At 38.1% G+C, this 24,897-nt stretch overlaps 1 protein-coding gene across 18 annotated transcripts in view; it reads left to right on the top strand.

Annotated features, from left to right (window-relative positions):
- CDK19 (cyclin dependent kinase 19) overlaps positions 1–24,897 on the top strand; it is a 209,730-nt gene that overhangs the window by 168,395 nt on the left and 16,438 nt on the right. For all 18 annotated transcript variants that reach the window (XM_023727654.1, XM_004372464.2, XM_023727668.1 and 15 more), the window contains 3 exons: positions 14,193–14,250; positions 19,994–20,125; positions 24,674–24,817. In XM_023727654.1, the coding sequence (XP_023583422.1) occupies positions 14,193–14,250; positions 19,994–20,125; positions 24,674–24,817 (334 nt within the window). The remainder of the gene's footprint in view (positions 1–14,192; positions 14,251–19,993; positions 20,126–24,673; positions 24,818–24,897) is intronic.

Below are 24,897 nucleotides of genomic sequence, written 5' to 3'. Positions count from 1 at the left end.
TCTGCCACTCTCTGTCTCTTTATTGGTGCATTTAGTCCATTTACATTCAGCCTAATTATTGATAGGTATGAGTTTAGTGCTGTCATTTTGATGTCTTTTTTTGTGTGTTGTTGACAGTTTCTTTGTTCCACTTAATTTTCTGTAATCACAGCATTTAATATAATAGGCTGCACCCAATTTACAGATAGTTTGCATCTAGTAAATACATAATTTGCAACTGGGAAGACATTTTTGCTTAGAAATAACATTTTAAACTGTTTAGATAATCTGAATAGAAAGGCTCATTTAAACCATAGTAAAGCCATGGAATATAACTCGCTTTTAACTAGATTATTTCTTTATAACTACGCTTACAGACTTAGCATATTTGCTCTACAAACATATTTTGACCTCCTGATATGTACCAGGAAACCCTGGTGGCATAGTGGTTAAGAGCTACAGCTGCTAACCAAAAGGTTGGCAGTTCGAATCCACCAGGTGCTCCTTAGAAACCCTATGGGGCAGTTCTGTTCTGTCTTACAGGGTTGCTATGAGTCGGAATCAACTCGACGGCAACGGGTTTTGGTTTAATATGTATCAGGCACTATGCTGGTCACTAGGAAAACAGGGATTAATAAAATACCATCCCTTTCCTCACCAAGTGCATGGTGGGGAAGATACACGTGAATGGATAATCATAAAACAACAAGGTTTAAAAATGAAATTATAAGGTACATTCAGGAATCAGCTATGCATAATGTACAGAGAGCACAGAAGGAGAACACCTAACCATTCGGGATGGGGCTCTCCTGGAGGACTCTCACTGAGCTGAATCCAAAGGGATGAGTAGGCATTATAAGGTGAAAGGGGACGGGGGAGCTTTCCAGGCAGAGGAGGCAGCATGAATAGGGGCACGGGGTAAGGAACAACACAAACTTTAGTATTACTGGGGCAAAGCAAGAAGTGGTGAAGGAAGAGGCAGAAGAGAGAGACAGGGACCAGATTCTAGTGGATCTTCATTGTTTTGTTATAAGCTTAGATTTTACCCTGTGGTCATTTGGAGTTGAGCTAGTCAGGTTTTTGTTTAAGACAGGACAAGGATATGGAGAATTGGTTTTAGAAGTATAAGAATGGCATGGAGGTGGCATCTGACCTCTTTCAGAAGGGGAAGGAAAATTACCGGTTCTAACACCAACTGTCCCTCCCACGTCACTCTCTACTTCTCTGCTGGGTTCAGTAATTCATTGCAATGGCCACACAGACTCACAGACCATTCTCACAGTTACGGGGTTTATTAGAGAAGTAACAAGTTACAATTCAAGTTCAGGAACACTCAGGATACAGTTCTTTGATCAGGGCAGCCACTTCTCAGATGTGTCCGCAGGCACACCTCTTTCTGCCCCTTGGCCTTTGCCCTGCTCTGAAGAGTGTTACGAAGCTCTTTTGGCTCTGTCTGTAAGTGCCCTGAGGCACCCCACTCCACCAGTAAGCCTTGGCCTGAAGGCACTCAGCTCTAGCTTCATGGGTCAGCAAACCTAGCTCCACCAAGTGCCCAGAGACACCCTACCCTGCCAGCAAGCCTCCTGCTGAAGGCACTCAGCCTTCTCTCTCCATGTGCCAGGAAACCCACCGCACTGTCTCCTGCCAGTCTCCTGCCTCTCTTGCCTCTGCTGCCGTTGTTTCTCTGCTGCTGCTTCTCACCATCTTCAGTGTTACAGCTCTCTCTTGGTCTCTTGGTTCTAGGAGCTTCTCAGTGCAGGGATCCTGGGTCCAAAGGATGCACTCCACTCCTGATTCTTCTTTCTTGGTGGTATTGAGATTCTCCCTTCCAACCTCTGGGATGGCTCAGTTTAAGCCTAGTGGGATGGCAAAACTGACCAATCCTCTTGTTAGGGTTCCATACATCTTATTTGCATGTTCTTACCCCCACAAGGGTATCACGCACCTTATTTATGTTATTAGCTAGCTATCCAATCCCTGTGGTGGGCCACAAGCACCTCATTTGCATAATCATACCCAGTCATTTGGTGGAAGTTAAAAAAGACTATGGCTAGGACCATATTAAGCAATTCACTGCCCCAGTAGGAGGCAGGGAGACCAGCTTTATTAGGCTGTTGTAATCTGCTGATTGAGAAATGGTAAGGGCAGAACTAGGGCAGAAGTGATCAAGATAGAGAAAAGATAAATATAAATATTTAGGAAGTAAGGTAATCAGAAGACTGATTCGATTTTAGGGATAAAAGAGAGGGTTGAGTTCAGACTAATGCCTTTGGTGACTGAGTAACTGAGAAGGGAATACCAGAAAAAGAAACAGTTTGGGCAGGGAAAAGTGAAGTTTCCTTTTGGACATGTTGAGTTTGAGGTGATGTGGAGATGGCCAGCAGGCAGTTGACATATGTCTAAGACACACAGAAGTTTAGAGACCTAGAGGTATAGATTTGGGAGTCATTAGCATTATGGGTGATTGTTGAAACCCTACAATAAAGCTAAAATCAAGATTTTTTAAAACCTGTATTCATAAGGGAGCTTGACATATTTGGGGGTAAGTGCTTATTCTAGTTTCTTTCGACTTCTTTTAGAATTGGGAACTTGCCTGTCAAAGGAGGATACTCATGCCTTCCCCTACAGTCGGCTGGACCATGAGTGCTAACCATTGGCATTTTTTATTCATTTATTTGTTTGTTCATTCATTCAACAAATATTTTTTAAACTCTTACTATGTGCCTGACTTTCAGCAGATAAATAAAGTTGTGACAGAAATATACTCCTTGCCCTCTAGGAGGTTGCAGTCTCTATGATCAGAATCTGTATCTTCATGACATGCTACAATTCTATTTTTAAATCTGCTAACTGATCAATGAGGTTATTTTCAGTGGTAAGCAGCTATGATAGACTAATGCTATAGCATTTAGCAACCAACTGTTGTATTTGCTTAAAAAAAAAAAAAAGAAAAAGCATAGATCTTACTTTTAGATAGTTCTTTGCCCCATTTATTACAACACAAAATCTTATTTGTTCAGGGTGAACAATGGAGAACAGTGTAAAGAAAGCGACATGAACTCTGAGGATTTTCCCCTGGGAATGTACTTCTGTATCAAACCTGAGGAGAGTTGTGCCATCACGAGAATAGTTGTAGCCAGTAATACTAGGCCAACACTGTTCATTGTTTCAGAAACTAGTCCGATTGATATTCCGATTGTTTTTGTTCCTGTTATTCAGGATTGTAAACAACTTTTTATGTTTTTTCTGTCTTCCCTGCTGGTCTGATAGGAGTCATATTGTGGGTTTCATATTTGTGTTCAAATTTGTGTCCTGGGGTGGGGGGTGCAAAGCAAATGAAGTAGAATGATTTTGTATCTTTAAGCCTTTCTATTTGTGATGAACCAATTAACTGAAATAAGTTTAACCCTGTGAAAAACTGGTTCTCTAAAAGGAAAAAGCAAATCTGGAGTACTTGTAAAGCATATGAACGTAACTTCAAGAATTAACTAAATTATGCTAAAATGCAGATGTTTCAACAATAGTCTCTTAGTAATCATATTATTTATCACATTATTTCCCTGAATGTTGCCTTGAAAATACAATTTAACTAAAATGAACCCTGCAGCATTGATTTGTCTATCCGATTTTACTGCTGATAACTTAAATGTGAGGCATCCAGTGCCTGCCATTTCTACTGTATCTATGGTAACCAAAGTGTGCAAAAGCAGCAGTATCACTTTCTTTCACAGCTGGCATTTTGTGTTCACAGTAAGAAGAGGAGTTTTAGTAAAGCATAGTCTGTGTTAATTGGGATGTAACTAGGTCAGAACAAGTTTGGTATCCTTCATCCTTGTAGGCATGTTGTGTGTGGGTGCAGGTGCTTGCAAATCAGCTACAGTTTCCTTTTTTTTAAGCATAGACTTTCACTTAAATTCATCATCATTAAAGTCAGTCTTTTGAAAACTGAGCATACTATCTGTAAACACAAGTCAGAGCGGAATCTTGAGGACTGGATGGAGTTACTCTGAGACGTTCCCCATTCCCCTGCACACCTTTGAGTGTTTCCATTAAGAAAGATGAATTGATTGATCTGAAAATGCTTTGAAACGTTAAAAGCATTTTAGTCGTGATTATATCATTTATTTTGTTGTTGTTATGGTTATTTCGACACATCAAATATCTTGTGACCTTAGCATTTATTTACTTGTTCTCAAGGGAGCCAGGGGTGGTAGTGGTTGAGTGGTAAACTCTCACCTTCCATGCGAGAGGCCCGGGTTCGATTCCTGGCCAGTGTACCTCATGCACAGCCACCTCTGTCTGTTACTGGAGGCTTGCGTTGTTGCTGTGATGCCAAACAGGTTTCAGTGGAGCTTCCAGACCAAGACGGACTAGGAAGAAAGGCTCGATGATCTACTTCCAAAAATCAGCCAGTGAAAACCCTATTGATCACAATAGTCCTGTCTGCAACTGATCATGAGGATGGTGCAGGACTGGACATTGGGTTTCATTTGTTGTGCATGGGGTTGCCATGAGTTGGGGGCCAACTTGAGGGCAGCTAACAACAACAACACAGGGGACAGACGAATCCTAGTTAAGGGATGCACATTTAAAAATGTGACTCCCTCTGCAATTCTGGGTTTTAACTTGGCTACAGGAGCCCTTCTTTGTGGATATTGCCCAGTCTCTGAGTTCCTTTCTCAAACTGTACAAAAGAACTCACGGGCCACTGCTCCCCTAAACCATGTCACTACCTCTGCCCTCATCTCACACTCTACCTGGAGACTCCACTTTTAAAAGCAGTCTTTTCTAACTAACTTCAACAATAGCCAGATCCTTTTTTCTCTTTCTCTGTATCCTCATTCTGTTGTGGTGTACATATTTGCTGTTTCAACATAGAGTGACTGCAAGAACTTCTAAGAAGAGTTAACTAACAGTGATCTAAAACCAACTTCCTACATTTCTCCCATTCAGCTACTCATAATCTGTTTTCATTTAAAGCAGTTTTTGCTCTCCTGTCTCATACTTTATGTTTTTATCTTACAATCTTTATTTTGAAAGGGTTTAAGCTCAGAATTTAGGAATAGCAAGTAATGTAGCAAATGGTAGATAAAATGGTTTATTTGATAATTTTACAATTTAAAAAATTGTTATATCTCAGTGTTATGGATTAAATTGTGTCCCCCAAAAGTTTGTGTTGTAAATCCTGGACTCAAGGCAAGGGGTTTAGTTTTTGGGTATACCTGTGGTTATAATCCCATTTGGGAATGAGTTGTCTTTGGTATATTAAGAGGCTTTATCAGTGTAGGGTATGTTTTAAGCCAATCACTTTTGAAATATAAAAAGAGCAGATTAAGACAGATGAGCAAGCAGAGATAGGGGAAGATAGATGCCATGCTACATAAAGATCGCCAAGGAACAAGGACCTTCCTCAAGAGCCGACGGAGAGAGAAAGACTTCCCCTAGAGCCAGCACTCTGCATTCAGACTTCTAGCCTCCTAAACTGAGAAAATAAATTCCTGTTTGTTAAAGCCACCCACTGGTGGTATTTCTGTTATGGCAACACTAGATAACTAAAAGACACTCAGAGATCCCATTATCACAAAGGCCTTCAAAAGTATACTCTACCCTTACCTTTACCTTCCCACTTATTTGGGCCTTGTGTACTATGTCTGGCTTTTTTAAATGCACAGAAATAATTTTTTTTTTTGACACCAGTGATCTTCTAATTGTCCAATCCAGTTGTCTCTTCTCAGTTTTCATTCTGTTATACCTGATGACCACTTTTCCTTTTTAAACTTTTGGCTTCTAGCACTCTGGCGCTATCTAGGTTTTCTTACCTTTGATATTCCTTCACAGATTAACTCACTGGCCCTTTTCTGTCTAATCTCCCTTTATTCCTCCCAACATTATTATTTTTTATTGTATTTTTTAAATATCATTTTTTCTGAGTATAAACAATACCGAAATACACAAAATCAACATTACAGAAACATATAATGTAGTAGAAAATGACAGTCTCCCCAAACTCTATCAGAGATTGGGCAGAATACCAACATCTATATATATTATACAATTACATAAAAATTATATTAAGACAAAGATAGTATACCAAAATGATGATACGAATGCTGTTGTTGTGTGCTGTTGAGGGAGTTGATTTTCAACTCAGAGTGACCCCATGTGCTACAGAATAGAACTGCCCCCATAGAGTTTTCTAGGCTATGATCTTTACTGAAGCAGATTGCCAGGTCTTTCTCCCGTGTTGCTGCTGGGTGAGTTTGAACTGCCAGCCTTAACAGCCAAATGCTTAACTGTTGGGCCACTAGGGCTCCTTGATGCTAATGCTAGTCATGTAAAACCTGAAGTCTTTCCAAGTTCCTACAAGATTCTGTATAATGGACACCCCCCTCCCCAACCTGCACTTTACCTCTCTGCTTTTCCTACTACTCTCCTTCTCTCACGTTGACTCCACCCACATTGCCCTCTTTGCTCTTTCTCCAGTTTGCCAGCCCCCTGGTCCACCAGGGTTTTTTCTGACTGCTGCAAACACCATGACCTTGCCCTTCTGCAAACCTTGTGGTAGCCCTCACCACCTCTCAGCACAGGCCAGACAGACTCAAGAACCTGTCCAATTCTGGTGCTAAAATAACTCATGCCATAAGTGGAACCATTTGAAACAGCAAGGAAGACTTCCCTTGGGTTTCCTTCTGTAGAATCAGCACCCTATTATCCCTCTGTACTTCCTGAGGCCCACGGTACTCCCTTGCATTGTCTCCAGTTCACCAGACACACTCCTGCCTCTCAGTTCTTTCAACTTCCTCTTCCCTCATCCTGGAGTGCTCTTCCCTTATAGATATCCACCTGGCTTATTACTGTACTTCCTTCAGGTCTTATCTCAAATGATACTTACTTATCTCAAAAGAGGCTTTCTCTAAAGAATTCAAAAAACAAAAAACCTCTGCAGTCAAGTGGATTCCAGACTCATAGCAACTCTATAGGACAGAGTAGAACTGCAGGGAGCAACTGGTGGATTCGAACTGCTGACCTTTTGGTTAGCCACCAAATACTTAAGAACTTAAAATAACGCTTAAATAATTCTTAAAATAACACCTTCCCACTCCACTCCTAGTAGTGCCGATGCCCATTCGTTGTTTTATTTTTTTTGTCTTTATTATCTTTTTAATATATGATATACACAGAAGAATATTTGGAACATTTATGCATGTTACAAAGCATAATAATACAGGGCACACTCAAGAACCCATCATTTGACCCAATAACTGGAACATTGCCAATAGCTTGCTTCTGTTTATGTTTTTTCCCCATCCCATTCTCCTGTCTCTTCCCAAGAGGTGACAAATACCCTGAATTTTTAATCTATTGTTCTCTCTTTTTTTTTAAAAAAAATGTAGGTTTATCACATTTTTATGTATGCCTAAAGAGTATATTCTTAGCTTTGCTTGGTTTTAAGCTTTATGAAAATGATATTCTGCTATATATAGTCTCTTGCTTTTTTTTCCCCTACTCAACATAATGCTTCCAAGATTTGGACACGTTTTTGCATTTATTTGTATAGTTCAGTGATTTTCACTGCAGTTTTAAAATTCATTGTGTGACTCTACCACAGTTAATTTCTCCATTTTCATATTAGCTAGAAATTTGAGATTGTTTCCAGATTTTTTTTTTGGGGGGGGGTATTACAGACGTGCTGCTATTAACATTCTCTGGTGTATCTAAGAATGGAATTACTAAGTTGAAGGGTATGCAATTGTTCAATATTGCAAAACCAAAAAAAAAAAAAACAAACCCATTGCCGTCAAGTCATTTCCGACTGATAGAGACCCTTTAGGACAGAGTAGAACTGCCCACAGAGTTTCCAAGGAGCAGCTGGTGGATTCAAACTGCTGACGTTTTGATTAGCAGCCCAGCTTTTAACTACTATGCCACCAGGGCTCCATATTCATTTACGTTTTTGTTGTTGTTAGGTGCCCTCGAGTCAGTTCTGAATCATAGCGACCCTATATACCGCAGGACAAAACACTGCTCGGTCCTGCACCATGGTCACAGTCATTGTTATGCTTGAGCCCATTGTTGCAGTGGCAGTGTCAGTCCATCTCACTGAGGGTCTTCCTCTTTTTCGCTGACCTTGTGCTTTACCAAGCATGATGTACTTCCCCAGGGACTGATCCCTCCTGACAACATGTCCGAAGTATGTAAGATGTAGTCTCACCGTCCTTGCTTCTAAGGAGCATTCTGGTTGTACTTCTTCCAAGACAGATTGTTTGTTCTTTTGGCAGTTCATGGTATATTCAATATTCTTCGCCAACAGTATTGATTTATAGGAATTCTTTATTCTGGTTATTAAATCTTTGTTGCTTATACGTGTTGCAAATACACTACCAGTTTGTGCTTTGTCTTTTTATTTTCTTTTCAGATGATAGGAAGTTATTTTAACGTAACTGAAATTATCGGGGTTTTTTTCTCTTTATGGTTAACTGTTTTTTGTGTCTTAAGAAATTCTTCCCTGCCTAAGGGTTGGAAAGATACTGTCCTATATTTTTTTCTAAAAGTTTTAAAGTTTAGCTTTTTCACATTTTAAGTCTTTAATCCACCTAAAATTTATGTGTATGGTATGAGGCGGGAATTCATTTTATTTATTTTTGCTCCATTTGGCTAATCTGTTGTACCAGCTCCTTCTTTCCTCACTGATCTGAATGTCCTCCTCTGTCAGTATCATGGTTCCATCTGGGTTCTGTACTCTGTCCCATTGATCAGTTTGTCTGTCTCTGCGCCAGTACCACACTGACCTACTTACTGTAGCTTTAAAATAAGTTTTGGTATTTTCTTTTGAGCCAGATTCCTCTCCCCTCCCCAACGTACTCTTCTTCATGACTGTCTTGGCTATTCTTAGTTCTTTGTTCTTCCATATACATTTTAGAATCAGCTTTTCAAGTCCCCCCCCCCCCCCCCAAAAAAAAAACAAAAAAAGGCACAATTTAGTTAATGGTCCCCATCTAAACCCCAGAAATTGATGTCCCTCCTAAAAGTGAGGCCATATTAGAATTTTGATTGAAATTGCATTGAATTTACAGATGAAGTATTGTGAGAATTGGTGTCTACTATATTGAACTTTCTTATCTATAAATATGGGATCTTTATTTAGGACTCTTTAATATCATTTAAAATACTGTTTCATAGCGTTCTGCATACGAATCTTGCACATCCTTTGTAATATTTGTTCCTAAGTACCTTATAGTTTTTGTTGCTATAGTAGTAGTTCTGTCTTTTAAAAATTGTATTTCCTAGCCTTTTTTTTTTTCCTGGTGTATAGAAATACTGCTGACTTTTTCAGTTGTTCATTTAGCCAAGCATCTTGCTAAACTTTCTTACTATTGCTTATAATAGGTCTGTGAATACTTTGGGGTTTTCTATATAGATAATTATTTCATCTGCAAATAATAATAGTTTTGTTTCTGACTTTCTGATTCATATGCCTTTAATTATTCTTGTCTTACAGCACTGACTTCTAGTACAATGTTGATTTACAGGTGGTGATAATGGGAATCTTACATTATTCCTGATTTTAAAGGGAGTGCTTTTAATGTTTCCTTCTTACTTTTTGGTGTATACTCATAATCAGGTTAAGGAAGTTTCTTCTAGTCTTACTGGCTGAGAGTTTTTTTTCATGAATGGGTGTTAAATTTTACCAACTGCCTTTTCCGCATCTATCAAGTTGACTATATGATTTTTCTTCTTTGATCTATTAATATATGAAGGATTTATATAGATTTTCTCATGTTAAGCCATCCAGGATTTCTGTTTCTGGATTTGGTTTAATATTTGTTTAATATTTTTACATCTATACTCATAAGTGAGGTTGGCCTGAAATTTTTCTTCTTATACTTTGGTTTGGCTATCAAGGTTTGGCTATACTGGCCTTCTAGAATGTATTGGAAACATTCCCTCACTTTTTCTGTTCTCGGAAAAAGTTTGAATAAGATTGAAGTAATTCGTTCATTGAATATTTGGAGAATTTGCCTCTAAAATCATTTGGAGTCTGGTGTTTTCTTCGTAGGAAGATTTTTAACTACGGTTTTAATTTATTTAGTACTTCACGATTTCTTCAAGTTTTCTAATTGATTTTGAGCCAATTTGTAGGTTACTTTTTCTTAGACTTGGTCCATTTTGTATATGTTTTCACATTTATAGGCATAAAGTTCTTCATAGGATTCTTTTATCTTTCTAAACTCCACTGGATCTGTAGTTATGTTTCTTTTTGTTTTCTGTAATGGAGTTTATTTGCATCTCTCTCTTCTTGTTTTCTGACTATAGTTGATTTAGCATTCTTTTAGCTATTTGCCTGATATATCTTTTTCCATCCTTTTACTTTCAGCTTTTATGGATCTTTACGCTTAGGTAGGTCTCTTGTACATAGCATAGAAAGTATGTGTTTTTTAGCTGGAAAAAGTATTGTTTTAGTCCTTAGGGCTAAGTAGGGAAGTCTTTCCTCCAGAGAGATTTTGCTTTTGCGTTTACTGGTAGCATATAGGTTTACTCATCTAACTTTACTTTAGCTCCTCGAAGGTGTTGACTAACTGCAAAGGAGTAGCAGGCTCAGCTTCCTCACCTTACTGGTGGCCAGAGGCTCAGCGTCCCCACTGAAGTACGTTATTGGCATCTGCCTCCAAGCCCATTCTGCCTTTCCTGGCTGCTCAAAGCTCTAGCCCAGCCACAAGAGACTTATTTGGGGTGAGGGTGAGCAGTTGTTATAGATATTTCCAACCTCTTCTGTGGTCAGGAATACTTCAAGAAATATTTCTTACTCAGCATATAGTTGTTCTGTATCGCAGACTCCCTCAGAGCACCTAGTCAGCCATAAAGCCAGATGTAGAAGTTTCTTATTTCCTCCTTGTTTTATTCTTATCCACAGTGCTTATCAGCATCGGATGTACTGTATACTTGTTTATTTATTGTCTTTCTTTTGCCACTAGAATGTAAGCTCCAGGAGGGCCAGGATTTTTCCTGGTTCAGTGTCATATCTCCAGCATCTAAACCACTACCTGATACTTAGTATGTGTTCAGTAAACATTTGTTGAATGAATGACTATAGAAAGTAGAGAGAGCCTTGCAAAATAGCAATGCCTTCTTGAACTTTTACCTTGAAATGCTCTTATATCTTCATCTATGACCATTGTCACAAGTTAGGGCCCCTTTACTTTTCCACTTCCAACTGGTGTCTCTGTCTCTGCTTTGTGGTTCATCCATCCTTTCCAGTCTATCCCTCACATTACTACCAGAGTTTCTTCCTAAATATAGATCAGATTACATCATTGTCCTGTCTTGGCTTTGCCTATAGAATAAATTCCAGTCTCCTTAATGTGGCATTTTATTCCCAACATTATTCTCCAGTCTTATTTCTATACTGAGCATTCTAAGCTCTGCTCACATCGAAATACTTGTAGGCTGTCCCAATATGCCATGTGTATAGTTTTATACTTATCATGCCATTACTTATATGGTTTCCTGAGAAGTTTTTCTTCTTGTCATGCTTATCAAAATCTTAGTCATCCTTAAAGTCATCCAAAGTCATTGCCTTCCTAAAAACTATCCTGATGTTCACAGAAAAGAATCATTCATTCCTGGCATTTTATTTTGCTATTTTGGGACTTTCCGTAATTTGCCTTATATTCTAACAAGCTGCCTGCTTTTCCTTACTAGGTTTCAAGCTCCTGGAAGTCAAGATCTTTATGTTTTATTTCTCTTTGTTTCCTGAAAGTCTCTAGTACAATGTTTTATACGTAATGAATCTTTGATAAGTAGTTGTCCAGCTTGAATTTTGAAGGTTCAGTTTTTGTCTGACTGCTATTTTTCTCTTTCTGCTATAGTGAACTAATCATGCCCTCAGTTATCATACCCTAATGACAATAACTTTCAAATTTCTATGGGGTAGTTCCTGTTTCCATTCCACTGCTTATTATGACGTGGATATCTCACATTACTCAAACTCAGTATGTTGTCTCCCTCTCTGTGTTGTCCCCCATCTCAAACCAATGCTTCTCATAACTTGTCTATCACCATAAAAAACCAAAAACCAAACCCATTGCCGCTGAGTTGATTCCAACTTATAGTGACCCTATAGGACAGAGTAGGATTGCCCCATAGGGTTTCCAAGGAGCAGCTGGTGGATTCGAACTGCTGACCTTTTTCGTTGGCAGCCAAGCTCTTAATCACTGCGCCACCAGGGCTCCAATCACCATAAAAGGCATCATTATTCTACCAGTCACGTAAACTCAAAACCTTGGTTAAATCTTTATCTCCCTTTTTCTTAATCTTCTAATTTCAACCATCCACAAAGTCCTGTTAATTGGTTCTTTAAAATGTTTCTTAGCTCCATACTTCCCTCTCCATTTCAGCTCGCAAGACACTGGACAAAGTCCATATCACCTCACACCCAGTTGTTAGCACCAACTCCACCACTGGTGGTGCAATGGTTAAGCACTCGGCTGCTAACTGAAAAGGTCAACCATTTGAACCCACTCAGCGGCTCTGAGGGAGAAAGAACTGGCAGGAGAAAGACCTAGCAGTCTGCTCCTGTAAAGATTACAGCTTAGGAAACTCTGTGGGCTATTCTGTCCTATAGGGTTGCTATGAGTCGGAATCGACTCAACGGCATACAACAACAACAATGTAAAGGATAGATACTTCATCTGGCATGAAAGACCATCCATAGTTTAGGTTCATTCTACCACCCCAACATGGGCCCTCTCATTTCTGTCAAGTCAGACTTATTACTGTCTCCTAAGCATACCATGAGGAGCCCTGGTGACACAGTGGTTAAGAGCTTGGCTGCTAACCAAATGGTCGGCAGCTTGAATCCGCCAGCTGCTGCTTGGAAACCCTATGGGACGGGCAGTTCTACTCTGTCCTATAGGGTTGCTATGAGTCGGAATAGACTCGATGGCAGTGGGTTTGGTTTTTTGTTATTTTTTTTTAAGCATACCATGTTCATAGCCTTTTCTACCTCCTGCAGTGTTCTTCTTTTTGCCATGCTAGTTCTAGTTCTTCTTATTCATTTTTCAGGATCTCACTGATGTATAACCCCCATCCTTGCACCCCAATGAACATTTTCCTTAAAAATGGAATCCCTGGTTATATCACTTCCTTTTTTTTTTTTGGTGTTTATTGTTTTCATTGAAACTTAAAAAAAAAAACAGCAAATTGTAAGGTATCTTAAAGTAATCTAGTTTAACATCTTCAACCAAGACTAGAATCCTATCTATAACAACTCATATACAGCAGTAGCTTCTAATATTACACAAAACCTCTGATTTTTCTTTCTACTTATATAGTAAGCATCTGGAGGTTAGGAATTTGGTTTTCTTTTCTTTTTCCTCATGGTGCTTAGATGGTTCTTTGTCCTTAGAAGAAACTAAAAATAGATTCATTGATTAAATAAATGAATGTAATAAGTTAAAAACATAAATTTTCTCTCCGAACAGTTTACAAGGGAGACTTATTTGCCCAAAAGAAAAATAAATAAACGAAGCCTGTTCCCACAGTTCCTCTGCTCCAGATGTCTACAAACGAGCATGACTTAAGAGATGGTGGATGCATTTATAGCCTACTCTTTGTCTTTATATAGTTCTGGATTAGCCTTGGTTTTTATTTTCCTACTTCTTGAAATGATATTTGGAATTTCTCACTTTTGCATGTACTATAGCTTAAAAGATGTATGAATTTTAATGGAGTCTGTTGAATGTTGATCATGTTTTCCTACAGTAGTTTACAAATCTTTAGCAAGGAATATTCCATTTGATTCACTTAAATGAAGGTAATCGTGTTGTGGTTTGAAATTTTGTATAAAAATTTTAGCCACATAAGCTCTTTGCTGTGGGCAGTTAGCAGACAGTTTATAATTTGTGGGAGTTTTTTTATTAGTATTTTTTTTTCTTTGAGATGAATAAAAATAATAGCTTTAATTACTTTGTATTTATTTGTATGATGTAATTTTGAAAATAAGGTGTATTTCTATAGCAAGGATGTTTATATAAAGTTAGTGTTAACTTCAAGTATGTCAAATGCTTTAGCTGTGTAGAGGGTGCTTAAATATTCGATTATAGTTTTGACAAAAACACAGCGAATGTTTTCATATTGTAAGAACTTCTTTTCCCCTTTTAGAGCATGTCAAAAGAATAAACGTAGTAATTCGAGTGCTCTATTTTTATTTCTAGAAACCAGCAAATATCCTAGTAATGGGAGAAGGTCCTGAGAGGGGGAGAGTCAAAATAGGTAGGTAATTATGCCTAAAATAATTTATTAAGAAACTGAAGTGACTGCAAAAATGGTTTTCCCTTTAAATACTCTTATTTAAGTAGTTAGTTTTAAAATTACTTCCTCATAATATTTTTAGAAAAGATGTTGGGAAATGTAGATAGATAGTTTATAACCTCCAGAGTTATTCCTGAAATAAGATTCTATGATTCTAAGCTAAGCTGTGATTCTAAGGCATCACTGGGATTTGATAAACAAGCCCACAAAAACATTCATTCCCATATAATATCCCAAGCATGTGTTTATGCTACTACCATTGCCCTACACAGTCACCCTAAACACAAAAATCCTTTAAATCTTACGTCTGTCTCAGCTTTACCACATGTTCTCTCCCTGAATACATCCCTCCCGCCCTGACCTAATACACATATACCTTCACAGGTGCCCCTCCTCCTTGCACCCTAGGTCCTTATGTCCTGTGCCAGGCACCAACATGTATTTTCCAAATGAATATATATGTTCACAGCCTTTCTTTCTTACCTATCTTAGTTTAAGGCACCAGCAAGAGTCTTACATTAATATTTCCTTTGCAACCCTGAACATTCTAAAATAAATCAGTATCATTTGTACCTGTGATAGCTTTGGGGAGAAACTGAGCTAAGAAATGCTATATTCTAATTTCTCTTAATAGAAATTATGTTCACTGAATGTTTAATGCTTTTAAAAAGAATTTTACAATAAATTGTGTTTCATCAGCCTGCTTTCTTTGCTATTAGCATATCATGCTAATGGTGATACAAAGTTGTGTTAACTTAACCTACTACTAATTCATGCTATCCTACATCAACCAAGTATGCCCTGCTGCTTGGTCTTCTACTTCTTCAATTAATTCTCTAGCCCAGTCCTTGAAGAAGCTGTTTTAAACATTTGCCTTTCTTTAAACCTTTGGTCTGAGTTTACTGAGATTCAGACTCATTCAAAAATTTGTTGATGTTAATTAAGTACCACCTGATAGCTGCTTTCCTTCTCTTGCCTCTTCCCTCCCCCACTTTCTTCCCCCTCGCCACTCACGACTCCTCACGTCTCTTTCTCGTATTATATGGGAATGAATGTTTTGTGGACATGCTTCTTTCTATTTCTCTCTCACACTCTCATAGGCATTTTTTGAATGCTTACTTTTTGCCAGACACTAGTGAAAGAGAGCTAACAGATGGTCCTCCCCACCCCGCCCCATGAGTAAGACAGTAAAATAAACAGTTTACTATACAGTGTGATACATGCTTTCATATGTTACCTCACTTATTATACATCCACCCTCTGTGGTGGCTATTACAGATAAGGAATACCAGATTTAGAGAGCTTGTAGCTGCTCAGGCTTTCAAAGCTAGGACTTGAATTCCAAGTCCAGAGTGTCTTTCCCTACACACATTGTTGCCCAGTGACAGCAAGCCATCTGGCATGACCTCACTGACCTCCACTTTTCCTCTGCACAGCTCTACCTTTGAAACAGTCTCAGAGAAAGAGTGACTCTTGTTTTTCCTAAGCCCTATCTACTAGTGCTTTTTCTGGTTTCCAAATATCTCCCTGCCCATACTTAAGCTCCCCAGATTACAATGTGTTCATTTTCCCCCTCTCAAGTTTCTCTTCTTCACCTTTAAACATTCATAATCTTCTTCTCAGCCTGAAAATAAACCTTTTTATATCCATCTTATCTTCTTTAGCATTTATTCTATTTCTCTTTCCCCCTCTTGTTCCTTTACTTCTGAAACATATGGTGCTCACCCATTGGTTCCACTTACCTAATTTGTTATATCTGACCTCTGATTCCATCCCTGTATTGAAACTGCTCCGTACAGGGCATTTGTGACCTCAGTTCTACCAAATCAAGTGGCTGTATTTAGTTACCATTCTCCTTTACTGCCTTAAGCCATTTGTTCTTCTGACCAACCTGGCCTTGAGACCTGACTGTCTTCTCCCTTGGACTATATGACATCACATAATTCTATTTTTCTGCCTACCATTCTTGCTGTTGCCTCTGCATTCTGTTAATTATTGCCTCGTACTCTTATTAACCTCTTGTTTTAAGACACTGTAGGCATTGGCTTGACACATGGCCTCCTTCTACCATGAATTTTTTTAGGGAATTGATAAATTGTTATGACCTCAAAATCTTGGAGTCTGTGTGAATTGTTCTGAGATCTGGATCTCAGATTCTATTCTCTCACCCTAGCTGAATGAAGTCTTTATCTCTATTTGGATACTCTGCTGTCACCCTATATTCCATTGTCCCAAAGCAAATTTATCATCATCTCACACTCTCCCTTGTTTGTTTGTACCAGTCATCACATTTATCCCAGTTACTGAAACTTAGTATCTTCTCCTTACTGCTATCAAATATCTCTATTACTCTTCAACATAAATCCTATACTCTGGCCAGGCCAGTTAGTTGCCTTACTGTTAAGAGTTTTAGGTTTGTAATTCTATCTAGGATTGGAGATAAAACCAGGGATAAAAGTAAGCAATGCTTAAAAATAAAGGAGTGGTGAACAATCAATCTAGTTGATTAAATTGTTTTTAAATTTTGTTTTAATAAAACATTATTTTTTAAAAAGTAGTAACACTAATGCCTATCTTTAACACTTTAATATAGTTCTTTTATGACTTAAAAGAAAAGCATAGTTGAGTGGAAAATAACACTGTGCCTTTCCTGCTTTCCCCTCCCTAGTAGCCCCCATCCCAGGCCTTACTAAAATGTTACTGCCTTTTTTACTATTCAAAATGATTTATCCTTCAGTATCTAGCCCATGTTCCACTTTCAATTTAGTTCACTTCTGCAAATGCTTATTAAACATTGTTCTAGATTAAACCATGTAGGAGATATAGACCCTTCCCCTAAAGAATTTAAAATCTAGCAGAAACCAGTAGAAACTTTTCTTCATTTTTATAGTACTTATTCCCTTTTTTATTTTCATGTATTTTGCCATCTTGCCTTCTTGTAAGTTTCTTGGTGATAGACATTTTCTGTTGCTTCTTTTTCATCATTTGATACTGCCTAATTATCACCCATACCAGAATTTTACTACCCTTGTCCATTAAGTGGAACAGTTTCACCTACCTACATGTTATTGGAAACATGTATTACTAACAGTGATATGTAAATAAACATTCATATCTAGTTTTAGGAAAACAGCTGTTAGTAATATTTAGGCTAGTTACTTTTGGTATGAATTAGTAATTATTTGAAAAAGTAGTTTGAAACTCTTTTAAAGTTATACATCAGGTAGGAATTGTTTTTAAGAGTATTTATTGGACTGTATGAAGAAGAATGCGGCATCAGGATTGGAGAAAGACTCATTAACAACCTGCATTATGCAGATGATACAACCTTGCTTGCTGAAAGTGAAGAGAACTTGAAGCACTTACTGATGAAGATCAAAGACCACAGCCTTCAGTATGGATTACACCTAAACATAAAGAAAACAAAAATCCTCACAACTGGACCAGTAAGCAACATCATGATAAACAGAGAAAAGATTGAAGTTGTCAGGGATTTCATTTTACTTGGATCCACAACCAACGCCCATGGAAGCAGCAGTTAAGAAATCAAACAACGTATTGCATTGGGCAAATCTGCAAAAGACTTCTTTCAGGTGTTAAAAAGTAGAGATGTCAGTCTGAGGACAAAGGTGCACCTGACCGAAGCCATGGTATTTTCAGTTGCCTCATATGTGTGCGAAAGCTGGACAGTAAATAAGGAGGACCAAAGAAGAATTAATGCCTTTGAATTATGGTGTTGGCAAAGAATATTGAATATACCATGGACTGCCAGAATAACGAACAAATCTGTCTTGGAAGAAGTACAGCCAGCATGTTCCTTAGAAGCGAGGATGGCAAGACTTTGTCTCACATACTTTGGACATGTTATCAAGAGGGACCAGTCCCTGGAGAAGAACATCATGCTTGGTAAAGTAGAGGGTCAGTTAAGGAGAGGAAGACCCTCAACAAGAGGGATTGACACAGTGGCTACAATGATGGGCTCAAGCATAGCAAATCGCGATTGTGAGGATGGCACAGGACTGGGTAGTGTTTTGTTCTGTTGTATATAGTGTGGCTATGAGTCAGAACTGACTCAATGGCAGCTAACAACAACAACAACATTGTTTCCTACTGGCCTTAATTTCATCTGACAGTGAATAAGTGGGGCATAGATCAAACTAAGCAAGTAGAGAATAAGGAGAGAAATACTGAATTTAGATTTTCTTTTAAAAATAAAATGCTTTTCAATGGATGAAACAACATTCCACTATATTACTTTACCATCAGCAACAATCAGCATCTATTAAATATATCAGGCAGTGCTTTGAAGTAAGTGCAGTATTGATGGAGTGATTTTGAATATCTTGGTTTACTGTAGGGAAATTTCAGAAAGAATAGGCATCAGCACAGGATTCCGTGGACAGTTTTTTTTTTAAGACCAGGGTTTTCTAAAGCATTCTCAGAAAGTCTTATAAATTATTCAAACTCTAAAGAAACAAAATCACTGCAAATTAAAATGTTAATGTGTTATATCATAGCATATTGGTTTAAAATTAAATGATACTCCATAGTTGAAACGGTTATGTGCTATTTGCACACTTTATAGTACGGTACCTCGGGGCCCCTTGTACAGTCAAAATATACTACGTATACTGTATATTTCAAATTAGGGAGGTTTATCATTCTTGTGACTTTGCCTTCATCACTTGCAGTTACCATGTGTGTAATTTTTTAAATGTCAGATCCGTGGCTAAGAATGTAGCTACTAAATTATAGCATGGTTTCTTTTGAGTACTGGCATCTCTACTTACTGTCCTGTGACCATGGGAAAGTCATTTAACTCCTTTGGGCCTTAAGACTTTTCATCTCAGAAATGGACAGAGTAGAACTGCCCCATCGGGTTTCCAAGGAGCAGGTGGTGGATTCAAACTGCCAACCTTTTGTTAACAGCCGAGCTCTTAATCATTGTGCTACCAGGGCTCCTAATTCTTATATCAGTTAGATTTGGTGTAGGCCTTTGTTAAATGCTAAATTACAACAAATTATCTCTTATATGTTCTATGCATGCTATTGGAAACATGTATTACTAACAGTGATATGCTAATAAATGTTCAACAACTGACTCTCTGGGAGAAAAATCCCCAAATTCTAGCATTTGCTGTTTTCCATGATGTAAATCCTCCCTCCTTGCCGTTTTCAAGCCACCAGCATGTACCACTGAATGCAGAATTGGGGAGAGATGCGCACAGTCGGATCTTGTGAGCCAGTAAGAGCCAGTTCAGCACACACGGAATGAAGATATAGTCAGTTTTTAGATGTATAGGCATACTAAAAACCAAACCCACTGCCATTGAATCAGTTCTGACTCATAGCGACCCTATAGGTCAAGTCATAATTAATCATAGAAACTTTTAGACTATTTTAGATTTCAAAGACATTTAAGAATATTATTTGAACTGTCTCTGAAAGACAGGAATCTAAAGTCAAACCTGGATTCTAATTCTGACTCTGTACTGACTAGCTTCATGACCTTGGGTAAATCAGATGTCTATCTCAGAAGGGAGTACTAAAGATAAATGAGGTAATTCCTATCTTGTGCCTGTTATAGACCACTGGTTAAAAAGGGAGGAAAAGGGCTGCCTTATAAGGTTAGCAGCTGTTGTTGTCAAACTTGCATGATTCTAATAGCCTGTCAAGCTGATTTTTATGTTATTTTATTTTTTAGCTGACATGGGTTTTGCCAGATTATTCAATTCTCCTCTAAAGCCGCTAGCAGATTTGGATCCAGTAGTGGTGACATTTTGGTATCGGGCTCCAGAACTTTTGCTTGGTGCAAGGCATTATACAAAAGCCATTGGTAAGTTAGTCCAAAATGATTTATTATCTTGGCATTGTACTATCATAAATACCAAATGGTATAGTAATAAAGCTCCTTGGTAAAAACCACTTAATGGCTCTTTGTAAAAAGTCCTGTTGTCTCCTATATTCCTAGATTTTACATTCTGGTAGATTTGGACTTTTAACTCTATAAGAGAATATGGTTCTTTTAAAAGAAGAAAGCTTATTCTTTCAGAGAATAGAGGTATCTGATCCTATTGAGTTGCTATGGAAATGATAACATGCAAATTTTATTTTGTACTTCCCTAGCTGTTGATAAAGGAACAGGAGAGAGGATTAGAATTGTTTTCTTCACAAACAGAAAAACAAGACTAGTGCAGTGTGTTGGAGAGAGCCCCTTCTATTTGGGGAAAAGTTAGTCAGCCACATCCTTTCCTAAACAAGAAACAATATGGCTGATCTGTCTTGCCATTACATTTAGCAGTAAGAAATAGATGGAGTTTGGGTAGATTAGCAGTGCTCAGCATCTTGCCATCTAACTTAGTTTTTAAAAAAAAAAAAAAGCTAAAAAGACCTGTTATAAACACACACTCTGTAAGTCTGCTTCACAATAGAGGCATCGTAGATTTTGCTACCTGGTCAGTACAGTCCTCAGAGAGCTTCGCTGCAAATTGAGGGATTATGAGGAGAGAGCCCTTCTCAAGCCCAGAGACTTCTTTAAAGGGGGTGAAAAGAGAGATGAGCAAGAGAGTAAACAGAACTGTTAATAGTGAAGGACTAGTTCTGTAAGGTACCTGAATCTGCGAAATGTATTTCTTTAAAATTTTCTTTTGAATAGTCTATTTACTGGTTAATACCAGTTTTGACTACATTTGGTTGCTTTTCTTGAGCTGTATTTAATAAAGGCATTAAAAGTATGAAATTATTAAATATAGACAAGTAAGCCCAATCCTTTCTTTGTTAAACAAGCTTATGAAAAACCTGGTGGCACCCAAGTTAACTAAGAAGGAAGTCTTACATTTGGAAAGATTAGACTGATAATTAACTTGGCCATGGGTGAAGAAGGCAAACAAAAATTAAAATATAGTAGTGTCCTCATTTATCAGGAGTTCTGTAAAATTCAGACCCCCGGAACACTTCTGCTTTGTCCAGGGACTGAGACTCTAGCACAGTGCCCACATGTTGTAAGTACTTCATAAATATTGCTGAATGATTTTGTTAACTTAGGGAAAAAGCCTCTGAGTTGTCTCAAAACTATGAGGAAAACCAGTGTGTGCTTGACAGTAGAGCGATGTGAGACTGACCTTACCCCTCCCCTTAGCAGTTGAGTCCTTAGGAAGGCAGCAGATTAGAGATTGCCAGGGACACCCTATCAGCAGTGGGCAGTGGCAGCTCTCTGTGAAGAGTGAAGGAAGGATAATTACAGAAAGCAAATGGAAGGGATTGAGTGGCTGTAAGATAAGGAAGAGCAAAAACCAGAGCCTGACTATTTACATTCCAACGAGTAACTTTTATTGAGGGGCTGCATTTTTGAGACTTTTATAACTATACATTTACATTTTCTGTTTATGTTCTCTTTACCCACAATTGAAAACAGTAAAATAAATCCCTTAGACAATCTCAGAAGGCATCAAAGGACAGGAAGAAACTGAATGTAAGCCAGGGAAAGGGGGACCGTAGTTGGAAGCCACAGGTGGTGCCGTCGACCAGCCAGTGGTTGATGGTGCAATACCCCAGGGCGAGAAGTGGCGGTAGAGGATGTGGTAACAGTAGAAATCCATGTGTCTTGGGCTCTCACCAAACACTAAAAAACCAAACTAAACCGATTGCCATGGAGTCGAATTCCGACTCATAGCGACCCTATAGGACAGAGTAGAACTGCCCCATAGGGTTTCCAAGGCTGTAATCTTTACAGAAGCAGACTGCTGCATCTTTTTCCCATGGAGCGGCTCATAGGTTTGAACCTCCAAGCTTTTGGTTAGCAGGCCAGCGCTTAACCACTGCACTACAAGGGCTCCTTCACCAAATACTAGTAGTCTGTATCTAGAAGAGAGATAACGATTAAAAAAAGACAAATTCAGCCAAAACTTTCTGTTAAAACTAAATGATTCCCCACCAAAGTCTGTCCTACTCCTAGAGATTCTTATACAGTAAGTCCATTGCAAGGCCCATTTTTTAATATGCACCCTTAGGGGATTCGGTTGTGTGTGGTCCTAGAGCCCACGCTTTGAGGAGCACAGTTTCATGAGTATTTTCTGATTAATAGCTCTAGTGTTGAAATGAAAATAGATATGTTTTTTGGGAAATAAAGGTTATTGGGGAGGAATTGAAAAGGAACTGTATTTCCTATTTTCTCAGGGTAACAAGAACTGAAATGGAATTTTAACCAGATTGCAACTTACTTGCTCAGTAAATGAGATTTACCACTTAAAGATAAACGCATAATCACTGATTTCTAATTTTAGTCAAGCCAATTATCCATGCTGGGTAGAAGTTAGGGGAAAAGAAAAACAACAGAAAAAGAAGGACCCCCAAATCAGTTATCTTTGAGCTTGAAATATGTTCATAGCAGACACAGAAGTCTGTACACGTTCACTCACTTTCACTCTTCTCCATGCCTGGTCCATGTCAGAAGTGGGCATTATTTCTATTCAAACCCCCCAAAAAACCCAAACCTGTTGCCATGGAGTTGATTCCGACTCACAGTGACGCTATAGGACAGAACAGAACTGCCCCATAGCGTTTCTAAGGAGCGGCTAGTAGTTTCGAACTGCTGACTTTTTAGTTAACAGCCAGGCTCTAAACCACTGCACCTTTCAGAGGATAGAAAAAAGAGAGTTTGATGATTTTAATATCGGTGGAGGTTTGTGGAGTGACATTTAAGGTAGGGGTGTGTGTGTGTGCGCTCACGTGCGTACATGTGCTAAAAAGTCATTACTAGATAAAAGAGAGCTGAGGGGTGGGTATAGATGGTACAGGAGCCAAATGACTATTTAAAATTAGAAGCTGATATGAGGCAGGAAACCCTAGAATTTAACCCCACCTGCTACCCTGAGATTCCTTCTCTTAGCAATTCACGGGGAGATTTAGATCCTGGCTTCCGTCCTTTGAATAGAGGACAAACCGGAAATCAGTGGGATCAGCAGCGTATCAGAGTCCGCAGTAGTCCCAGCTTACTGCAGAGTAGAGGCAGCCAGCAGGAAGATAGATGGGACTGTCAGAGGCAGCACATCAGGGACAAGAGTGACAACCAACATGATGTGGTGGAGAGAAAAGAATTACAAAGTAGACACTGAACAGTACTATTACCCTCCTCTTTAGTGATGGGTGTTCATGGTGATGATGACCCTGTTACATCATCAAGAATGATTAAGTTCTATTTTATAACTTTTAAGATGGCAGGTAATGGTATAATAAAAAATAGTTATCGAAGGACTGTGCTTCCATTATCCAGAAGGCTAACTTATATGGAAGGAAACCATTCCTGAATGAGGTCAGATAAATGAGACCTTACTATATGTTTTGTTCCATCTGGCAATTTGTTTCATGAAATAGCATACCGACACTAATTCTAGCTAATGGATATGGTTAAACTTATTTCTTATTTAAGTTTCCTACAGAATGTGATCCCCACATTTGGTAGGCTACTAAATACTGTACTCTTTCATACTATATTATCATAGTCCTTGGGTTGTTAACTTTTTTAAAAAATTACTTACTAACCAGCATTTTTTAAGTGGACAAGTGTGATCTCACAAAAATTAATTCACTTATACATTTGGCAATGCATTGTGTATACAATATTGTAGTCTCAGAATATAAATTACAGTCTTTCCATGTGTAAAATCCTGATAGAATAATCTGTAATTGGTGACTTGAAATAGTTAATAAAACTTTCAAAGATTCCTAACTTTATCCTGTAGGTTGGTAGGTGGGACAGCATCTAAGAAAATATGTTTAGATAAGATCTGTCTCTACTGGTTTCATGCAGTGTCTATATATAGTTGTACTGTTTATCAGCTTCTAGACCTTACAATTTGTCGAAAAAACTGAAATTGGTAGTCTTTCTGACAAAAGGTAAGTTTTTCCAAATCTTTTAATGTGGTCTGTATTCTGTCTAGATTCAGAATCTCTTAAATTCTGCTCTTTCATTATGCATTTGGTTGTCTTAAAAGAATTACATCACCAGAGTTGATGTTATTGTTTCATCATATCAGTTCCTGTTTTAGATTATCAGTTGACTGCTTCAGCGATTAAATTATTAATAGTACTTAGGAAGGCTTTTGCCTAAATCTAAGGAAGTAATTGCTTGCTAAGTTGAGTTTCCCAAGCTTATCTTCATCAGGAAATTTACAAAATGTTTTTGAAGATTTTCAGTCTGATGTGTGGTGATGTGCTTCACATCATACATATGTATATATATATATATTTTTTTTTCTTACTGCACTTATTGTATCTTATATATTGCTTCACTGAAAAGTCTTCTTATATGTAGGTTTATACCCAGGAATTATAACCAAGGAAATATAATAAAACTGTACAAAAACTTATTTTTCTTTCTTCATAGATATATGGGCAATAGGTTGCATATTTGCTGAATTGTTAACTTCAGAACCTATATTTCACTGTCGTCAGGAAGATATAAAAACAAGCAATCCCTTTCATCATGATCAACTAGATCGGATATTTAGTGTCATGGGATTTCCTGCAGGTAATTTATTTTCCTTTTCAAAATCAAGCATATTTTAAGTATATTGTGTATATTTTAAAACAAACATGATTAGGAGATTT

This window comes from Trichechus manatus, unplaced genomic scaffold (genome assembly GCF_000243295.1).
Source record: "Trichechus manatus latirostris isolate Lorelei unplaced genomic scaffold, TriManLat1.0 scaffold00017, whole genome shotgun sequence".
NCBI classification, from domain to species: domain Eukaryota; kingdom Metazoa; phylum Chordata; class Mammalia; order Sirenia; family Trichechidae; genus Trichechus; species Trichechus manatus.
Note: the sequence above shows the minus strand (reverse complement) of the source record. Positions and strands in the feature narration are given on the sequence as shown.